Source organism: Denticeps clupeoides, unplaced genomic scaffold (genome assembly GCF_900700375.1).
Source record: "Denticeps clupeoides unplaced genomic scaffold, fDenClu1.1, whole genome shotgun sequence".
In the NCBI taxonomy this organism is placed as follows: Eukaryota; Metazoa; Chordata; class Actinopteri; order Clupeiformes; family Denticipitidae; genus Denticeps; species Denticeps clupeoides.
The window spans coordinates 33,261-43,017 of record NW_021629856.1 but is presented as its reverse complement, the minus strand read 5'-3'; the positions used below and the strand labels follow the sequence as shown (position 1 = coordinate 43,017).

At 40.5% G+C, this 9,757-nt stretch overlaps 1 protein-coding gene and 1 long non-coding RNA gene across 2 annotated transcripts; one reads left to right on the top strand and one right to left on the bottom strand.

The window, feature by feature from the left end:
- The first annotated feature begins 391 nt into the window (after positions 1–391).
- Positions 392–860, top strand: LOC114776069 (uncharacterized). The gene is made up of 3 exons (XR_003745353.1): positions 392–440; positions 531–591; positions 672–860. It is a non-coding gene; the product is annotated as an uncharacterized LOC114776069 (long non-coding RNA).
- Positions 861–2,826: 1,966 nt separating this feature from the next.
- Positions 2,827–4,212, bottom strand: LOC114776071 (epidermal differentiation-specific protein-like). Its single transcript, XM_028966686.1, has one exon. It carries the CDS (start codon positions 4,182–4,184, stop codon positions 3,165–3,167), a length of 1,020 nt encoding a protein of 339 aa, XP_028822519.1. The 5' UTR covers positions 4,185–4,212; the 3' UTR covers positions 2,827–3,164.
- Positions 4,213–9,757: the final 5,545 nt, after the last annotated feature.

Below are 9,757 nucleotides of genomic sequence, written 5' to 3'. Positions count from 1 at the left end.
TGATGTCAACTAGGTCTTCTAGTATTCTGCTATATTTCGCTATCATGAGAGAAGGACTGAGGACCCCAAATCTCAAAAGAGATTTGATGAAACACATGGGCTAACAGGCTGACAATCGCAGTTTACCTGAAGAATTGACCAGGATGTGAGCCCCAGCAAGTTCTTAATAGGCTGTGTGGAGGTGCAGGGCACTGCAGAGGCTGATTTTAAGTGAAGTGAAAGTGAAGTGATTGTCATTGTGATACACAGCACACAGTGCACAAAAGATAGTGCAGCAAAATATTTTTTGACGGAGATGTTTTGAGAGATAATAGTAACCATTTGTCTAATATAAAATGCAAAAATGTTAAATGTAAGCATACATTCAATGTAAGCATACATTCAATGAGGGAATTCCTGTAGGGTGTTCATCAGAGCCAGTCACTCCCCAGGACACAAATGTAAGAGGGCTGCACACACCCACACCCATACACACACACACATATATAAAATGTACTTATTTTCTTTCATTTTTGGATTGGTCTCAAAAGATTCTGATGGCAATGTCTGCCTTTTGCGGATCCTCCTGTCTTAACAGAAACCCAGGCAGTTGTAAGTGTCCTAATTTCTGGTGTATTGAGTTGGGAACATAATATTATAAAGTGTGCTAAACCAAATGCTCATCTTCTCAGGATGTAGGGGATGAGGACACCATTTCTGCTGATCCAGAGAGCACAGTTCAGTGATGTACCGTAAACGCCAGAGTTTAATTAAATGGAAGTCATGTACAACATAATGTAACCCTAATCTACTGTATTTTCAGTTACCAGTAAAGAAGTTATATAGAATGCATCTGCTTAAACAAATAGAAAAAAACAATCGACAGGTCCTAAAATCGAGATTCAGAAACACAAGCTACAGTTAAGGTGTGTATTGTGATTAGTGGATTATATAAAAGTTTGGAAAGAATATACAATTTTAACAGTTGCTTTTTAATTTGTAGGGAATAAAGACCAAATAAATTGTTGTGACCTATTTTTTCTTTAATTTTCTTTTTTGTGGTGGTGGCTGAATTAATCAGAGAATGAATAGTTGCTTATACGGTCTTGGACCATGCTTCTATCCTGGAAATCTGCAGTGTGGATGGGGTCTTCCCCTGGGTCATGTATGTGTAGGGCAGGCTGTTGTTCCCCTTTAAAAATGGCAATATTATGGAGAACTACACATGCCACATTGATGCCGTAGGCCCTCTCAGGGGTGACCCTGAGGTGACGTAGGCACTGGCACTGCCTCTAGTTTTACTATGTGCCACACTGAATCAATGCTGTGGTGCTTGTTCAGGCTCTGGGTAAGGGGTTACCAGTGTAGGCTGGCATGGGTTGCCCCTATCCCCCAGTAGAAAGCAGTCAACTGCTTTAAAAGCAGCTGTAAAAAAAGTTTACATTGGTTTAGTGCTGCATTGAAGTGCCCAAGTGTGTAATGCATACATTTACTTACCACTGCTTAGGGTAGACTCACAATATATATTCGTGAGTCATTAACAGAGCCGATCCACTTGGCCTCAATATTGGTGATAATATGTGCAGCATCACATATGATCTTCACAGTGGAAAGAATAAGATATGAGATATAGTATTGCTATATGGTATTTCACCATTCTAAACTGCATGTAACTCAGTGTACCTCCACATTAATACTGTGGATTGACTTTCTGTTAACATAGTATGCCTCATTTTCACTTGGTGCAAAGATAGGAAAGATATGCGTGCCATCAATGCATCCAACCACATTGGGAAATCCTGAAGGTAATTTTGAATATTAGGTTACTTTCAGAGGGCACAGCAAAATTTCATTAACTGAACATATATATTTTTTCATATTAAAAACATTTGAACACTACAGACCAGCAATTCTGTAAAATTCCTCTTTGATGACTCCCAGGGGTTTGTGGCCAGGAAACACTACACAAATGTGCAGCGTTTCAGAGCGAAGCACACTTTCTGTACAGCTCTGCATACAGTGGCCTTACTAATATGCTCCGCATACCCGATATTCTACAGTAAGCTTCCATTAGTTTAGAGAATAAAACAGGTTCCTGACCAGGTTAGGTTCACAGAGTAAGTTACCACGGTAACTGACTCTGGGTAAAAGTTACCTCTCTTTCAGAAACAGGCTTGACTTACCCTGCTTTCTCGAGTTTGACAAACCTGCCACTTTGAAACGGAAAAACCAGAGTTTCTCTCATTTCAGGCTTAACATTTTTCACTTGTAACCTCCTTTCTGAAACAGGCCCCTGGTGTGTTAAACCACTGGTGACTCATTTTAAATGAAAACGAGGCTTTTCTTTCTTTTAGTTGTTTTAGTCACTGAGTTCTGAGAAAAACCTGAACTCTTCTGAAATTTGTGAAGACAATAATGCTTCTGATGTCTAAAAAGAGAACACATTCCAGAAATTAGATGTTTGTTTTCATTTCTTTAATCTGTATATACATATGTGTTATTTTATTCCATAATATATCACTCTGATCTCATGATTCTCATAGGTATTGCAAATCTGCTTATCCAGAATATACATAATTATTGTGTATTGTCTGTTCATAGTCTCCCTTTGATATCTCCTGTTATGGGAGATCACTGCTGATCAACTTGTGTGGTTGTCTGCATGAATAGAGTTTTTTTATGCTGGATGCCTCTCCTGATGCAGCCCTCCCTGTTTACCGTGGCCTCGGACCAGCATGAACAAATGCACAGTAACAGGCATCCCCAGTGGCATGTGATTGCATGTGGATAAAATAATTGTTTTGCTGGACCTTAGTTAATGCATAACTACAAGAAATTAACATTTGATGCATCAAAGAAAAAATGCTTAGTTTAATAATGCTAATCATTTAATAATAATTGCCACAATGACAATCACTTCACTTGTACTAATAAATTTAGGTTAACATATAGGAAAAATCACACCAGCTTTATGTAAATCACAAGAGGTACACCAATATATAAAGACTGACAGACTTACATTTTAAGCATTTTAGTTATGGAAAAATGAAATCAAGAAATGCTCTATAGGTTATGGCGTATAAGATTACAAAGTAAAAATTAAGTTTATTATTAGTAAGTAGTATTTAGTTTGCTGTCTATATGATATGGTTATAATTCTTTTTTTTTTTTTTTTTACTTAAGCCTTAAATGTCCTCTTCTTGGTATTCAGCCAAGATCGAGTTTCCAGCCTGGCACCTGTATTCCCCGTATTCAGTCGAAGAGCTATAGCCTGACTGGATCGTTATCTTGACTGGAACCTTCACATCAACCTCTTTTCTCACTACATTCACAGTGAGCTTGGTGTGTGGATGAATGGTGGCTGGTATGGAGATCTTCACACCCTTCTTTTCCGTCTTGGTGTTGCTGCTCCCCTTCTCCACAGTGAAAGTGTTACTCACAGACACATTGACCTCTGATTTCACTATACCAATATCAAACCCAAATGACATCCCCACACTTATCTGTGTAGCATTGCTGAAGTTGAAGCTCTCGGTGACAGAACCTTCATACTCCCGACTGAGCTCAGAGGAGAAGGTCTGCTCATGTTTTCCACGATTCACACCACATATGGAGTCAATGACGACTGATTTGGTGTTTTCTTCTTTCTTGTCCCAGATGAGCTCTGCTGTTATCTTGGGTCTCCCAGGTTTAAGAGGACGAACCCAAGACACTTGGTTGTCAATCCAGCCTATGCTTGGAAATTTTCTTCCAGCTCTGACCAGAATTGAACGACCACCTCTGTTTGGATGCTCATAGAGGACCCATGCTCCTCTGTCCACTCGGCAGGAAGAAATCATATCATTGAAACTGCCAAAACATAAGTTGGTCTCACAGTTGAGGGTAATGCTCCTACCCCCATAGTTTTGATTCTCATACAGTGTGATCTGAGGATTTGTCAGATCTTCTTTCACCTGTTCCAGTGAAGAAATTGCATCATGCCACACCACTGATCGACATTCACCCTCCTCAAAGTAGAACTGGGCACCCTGACAGTGGGGGTGTTCGTATAACACCCATGGCTGCCCTATGACCTTCACAGAGGAGATACAGTCATTAAAACTAACATCCCGAAGGTCTGGACAATACTCAGTGAACTCCCGGCTCACTCCTTGAAAGTCAGGATGCTCGTACACAAAAATCTTGTTTACAGGATTTGAAGCCATTCCCGTACTCCTGAAGGTTGTGCAAGAGGTGAGAGCAAAAGTGTGTGTGTGAAGAATTCCTGCTGTATTTGTAGTGATCTTAGAGTGGGCTGAACTGCACAGAGCCAATCATCTTGTTTAGGAGGGTCTACCAGGTGTGCATTTTTTTCTGCACATTTCCTGATCAAAGCTGATGCCTTAGCTGCTCATAAAATTCAAAAGATATTTGTTTATTACTATTAATATCTTTTTTATTTCATATCTCGAGTTTGGTGGGTCCACCTGAGGTGGGCTATTTAACATCAGGTCTTTTCTGTTTTAATAGCTTTAATTTTCTGTCATTCATACAAGGGATCATTGTTGATCATGTCATCTCCTGGCCCACAGGGGGCACTGCATTTACATTTAAATTTAAATTTACATTTACTGCATTGCTCAAGAGACCAATGACCCAGAACTGAAACAAAACAGTTCATCATCCAATATTAAGTCCTGGAAGCCATGTTGGACGCTGCCCAAAAATTCTGTGTTTTATAAAAAAAATTACATTTGAATGCGAAAAGAGTTGTCCTTTAACGTTTAATAATTTATTGGGGTTGTCAGTCTAAATATTTTAAATAATTACTGACAGGATTAATGACATACTATTAATAACACAATTATTTTAGTTTGAAATGGTTTTATATAGTTTTTATAGTGTGTTCAGTTGGGAGGAATATATGATTCTGATGACACAACCCAAAATGCTGAAAAATGTATTATGGCAAGGATGAATTTGGCGTAAGTGTCATAGGCCAAACCCAAAGATATAAAATAAAGGAAGCACAGCCATGTTAAAGTTAATTTGTTCTAACAAATTAAATATATATCTATACATGAGGCTTTCGTTCAGCACCTAACAATCAACTTGAAATGTGTGCTAATTGAAACAGTAGACATCTATAAAATCACCCTTAATGTACACTTCTTAACCTCCACCAACAAATTGTTGAAGTTGAACTTTATTTTAATTTCAGCTATATACGTGTTAGATGATACAAAGTGAAACAAATGATAATTTCTCCGGAACCTGGTGCTACCTGTAACATTTGAAGAATTAAAAAGTTTCATAGTGACATAAAGTGCACATGTGTGATACAGACAAACTGTGCTAGATAAAGTGCCAAGAGGGGACACAGGCAGTGCAAGAGTAGCTTTTAACTAAAACATGTAGACAACAATGAGACAGACAGCGCAAATAAATGTGCAAAGTAAATTAGTGCAAACATTGCATTTTGAACGGTGCGTTAATAGATAATATTACAGATGGATAATATCACTCAATATAACAGAGGTAGTGTGTGTGTCAGTGTCAAAAGTTCCTGTGTGTTCAGGTGTCTGACGGCCTGTGGGATGAAGCTGTTGCACAGACTGGCAGTGACTTCCCAAATGCTTCAGTTCCTTTTCCCAGATGGCAGGAGGGTGAAGAGTGCATGTGAGGAGTGTGTAGAATCGTTCACAATGCTGGCAGCTTTCCTGATGTGTGTGTGTGGTAAATATCCATTATGGAGAGACTCTGATTATCTTCTCAGCTGTTCTCACTATCCACCGTAAGTTCCCAAACCAGACAGGGATGGAGCTGGTTAGAATGCTCTGAAGAGTCCCTCTGTAGAAGGTGGTGTGGATGGGTGGTGGGGGATGGGTTTTCCTCAGCCTCCACAGGAAGTAAAGATGCTGCAGGGCTTTCTTGGCTGTTGAGCTGGTGTTGAGAGTCCAGTTCTCCTCTAGATGAACACAGAGGAACTTTGTGTTCTTGACTATCTCCACACAAGGTCCATCGATGTTCAGTGGTGAGTGGTCCCTCCGTTGTCTTCTGAAGTCAACAATCATCTCCTTTGTTATGCCCACGTTCAGAAATAGATTGTTGTCCATCAGTCGTTGCACCTCCTCTCTTTATGCTGACTCATTGTTCTTGCTAATGTGACCCACCACGGTTGTCATCGGCAAGCTTGATGTGGTTGGAGCTGTGCATCACTGCACAGTTGTGGGTCAACAGGGTGAACAGCATTGGACTGAGCACACAGCCCTGAGGAGCATCAGTGCGTAGTGAGGTGGTGCTGGAGACGCTGTTCTTGATCCGAACAGACTGAGGTCTCTCAGTTAACAAGTCCAAGATCCAGGGGTCATTGTCACAGTTTTTAGTCCTGTTTCAGTCCAGTTCACATACCTGTGGATGACTTCTTGTTTGATCATGTGGTGATGGACTTGAAGACTGTAATGTCATCAGTGCATTTGCTGATGTAGCTGTTCACTGATGTCGTGTACGCCTACAAGTTGATGATGTTGTCACCGTTGGTTGCAGCGTCTCTAAACATTGGCAAGGTTTGCAGTACGAGAGGAAGCAGAGAGAGCTGGCATTACCATGGCATAGCTGTACTGGAACTTGGTGGGTAGTAGAGGCAGCATGAGTCAGTGGAGCACCAAACAGGTCCATCCAAGGACGAGGCAGGGACAGAGACGGAGTGAAAGGTCAGCAACATCAGATGTGAAAAAAAGGGCATACAAGGTCAACTCGAAAAAAGGAGTCAGGAGCAGGTGGATGGCATGGAGCATTTTCATTTTTGAGCACCGCCTTCGCATTAGCGCTGGGTGGAATGTACACTTTGATAATGAAAAGTGAGGTGAATTCCCTTGGTAGATAAAAAGGTCTGCATATCAGTCACAAAGTCCACCAGCGATGCACAGAGTTCTGGCATCATTCTGGCACCGCCGCCGCGGGCCGCACAACGCCGCATTCCTGTCGGCACAAAATGCTGTAAGCTGAGCTGAGCCACATCTCAGTAAAATCAATGACGCAGCACTCTCTATATTCCGCTGTAGATTGATGTAGTCCAGTTTATTGTTCAGGGAAGAGACATTGGATAATAGGACGGACTGGAGAGCCGGTTGACTAGCATGCAGTTGTCCTTGAAAGTCCGGAAAGTCAATCTGTAGGTCAGAATGATGAAGATGGAAGAATTGTTTCTGATAGACATGGTCCTTGTTTTCCTGATGTCCATGTGTCTTTTTCTGGTGTACAAAAAAGCACCATTGCGAGCTGTTGCGCCATCGTCTTACCGGAAACAGGCCAACAGGCTAAAAATCACCCCCCCATAGAGGTAAAAAGAAATTAATTCACAGCTACACTGTTTAAGGTCCGTTACAGATCTGATTTTTGTCTTAATGGACCATGCTGCTGTCTTCTTATGCCTGTTTAAAAACGGAGGCCAAAACAAGGTTGCACAGTGGACTGAAGACTGGGAAAAAGGAAGTGTAATGTCACGGGGAGAGCAGCAAATGCACAGGACCCAGATGCAGTTTTGTCAAAGACTAAAATTTAGTCACAAAACAAATATAACTTTCAACAGAACCACTCAGCCACATTACCAGTTGAAATTCAGACAGTCATTAACGGGTGTACCAGAGTTTTAAAGGTGTGTGAGCAGACTGTGCACAGGTGTGGTGCATGGAGTAGGATTAGATGCATGGGGTCCTCAGATTAGATGCTCAATCCAATAGTGCAAGTGATCTGGTGCAAGGATGTATGGCAAGTGTGAGTGGTGCAGTAGCATGAAGCTGCAGGGAATCTCAATAACACTGTATTAGCCCCCTCCAGATTACCCAGGGAGCTGTTTCTCGCCTTCTTGTCCTGTGTTGGCGCAGAAAAATTTAATATGGAGAAGAGGTCAAAAGCACACCGCACATATGGGTGTGGGTCCTCCTCGGACGTCCCAGAGACAGAAAACACGAGCAGCACCTCCCATGGAATTGGTGGCAAAAGTTTGTTTTATTTAGGTTGATATTATTTAAAATATTTAACATGGTTTTTTTTTCGTTTTTTTTTTATTGAAGTGATTAAATGAAATACATGGTGCACACAATGAATTGTGTCCTCTGAAAACCCACAATTTTGATAGAGCATACCCTTGTTGGTTTTATCTTTGTTAGCTGTTTTTACTTTGTAGCACTTAGCAGATTTGGTTGAATGGAAAGTAGAACCACTGGGGGCTTAACAGAGGTCCTGGAGGTGTACATGACAGTTGACTGGAGGTGCACATGACAGGCCCCTTCTGTTCATCTACTGTCTCTGCCCTTCATGCAGAATCCTCTGTTGACCAGACAAGAAGCCTGCCATTACCTTGCTGTGTTGTAATCTGTCCCAGTGGCTCTTGTCCATGTGGTTCCTGTGCTGGTGGTGGCCACTTGAAATGATTCTCTCAGCGACAAAGAATGAATGACCCCAGATGTTATTGACAATTTAATTTATCTACTGCTGTGCTAATTTTTGATGCTTTATCTCTGTATCTCACAATGAAAAGAGTAAACCAACCTAAACAGGATAAAATTGAAGGAATCTGTCACACCTAATATTTTAGCATATTGTAAAGGTATATTTATAACTTAAAACTATATTTTTTTCAGTGTACTTCCAGCAGCTGAGTCTGCCTCTGTGGCTCTCTTTCCTAAGTACACTGAACAAACAGATAAATGCAACAACTTTTGCTCCCGTTTTCCATGAGCTGAACTCCAAGATCTCAAACATTTTCTTCACACACAAAAGATCCATAAATCTCAAATATTGTTCTCAAATATTGAAATCTGTTAGTGAGCACTTCTCCTTGGCCAAGAAAATCTATTTTATACTAAAAAAAAGTGAACACTTAAAAAAAAGTGAAAATGATCTTATCTCCTTGTTCCCACAAGGTGTGTAACTGATAACAGCAATACACACTGCTTTGATTGTCCTAAGGTGGAATAGTAGGAATTGTAAATCTTGCTGTCATGATTAGGGTTGGGCTATGAACTCTGTTCAGAGTTCAGGTTATACAGCCTGTTAATACTGAAGAAGAGATATTAACCATAAGAAGGGTTGGGAAGGTTACTTTTGAAATGTATTCCATTACAGATTACAGAATACATGCCCCAAAATGTATTTTGTAACGTATTCCGTTAAGTTACTCAATGTGAGTAATGTATACTTTGATTACTTTGGATTACTGAATACTTTGGATTACTTAATATATTGTCATGCTTTTTACAACTACATGAATGTTGCAATCACAGATAATAAAAATCCATGTTTTTCACCAACCATTTCTTTATTTATAAAGCTGAAAAGTGGAAGAGAAACATAAAATATGCCATTGAAAAGTATTTACTGTTATGGTCACCAACATATTACATCACTTAGTTAAAATAAAAAGTAGCCTTGCACAAGAAAAATTACCCTCTTTTTGATTAGGACCGACCTTCCTCATGGCAGAAAGCGGCCAATTACAGCCGTCTCCGTTCCACCCTCCGAGCGGCGAGGTTAAACTGGGTGAAGGCGTGTCACCTTACACACACTCAGTCCATGTGCACTGTAACAGTATAAAGAGCATGGTGTAATAGTGAATCAAATCATATTTATTTACAATTTCAGGGGTAGCATGGATTTATGGGCACTTAAACAGAGCACAAACATGACGGACTGCGCATGCGCAGATCTGCTAGGAAGCACAACTTGATAGGCAGCATGTTTCGACAGAACACAGAACACGCTGCGTGGTCCACTCATTTAAACTGTAACGAAATAC

Excerpts from the sequence above, each read along its gene's own strand:
- LOC114776071 (XM_028966686.1), bottom strand. The coding sequence starts at position 4,184 with ATGGCTTCAAATCCTGTAAACAAGATTTTTGTGTACGAGCATCCTGAC.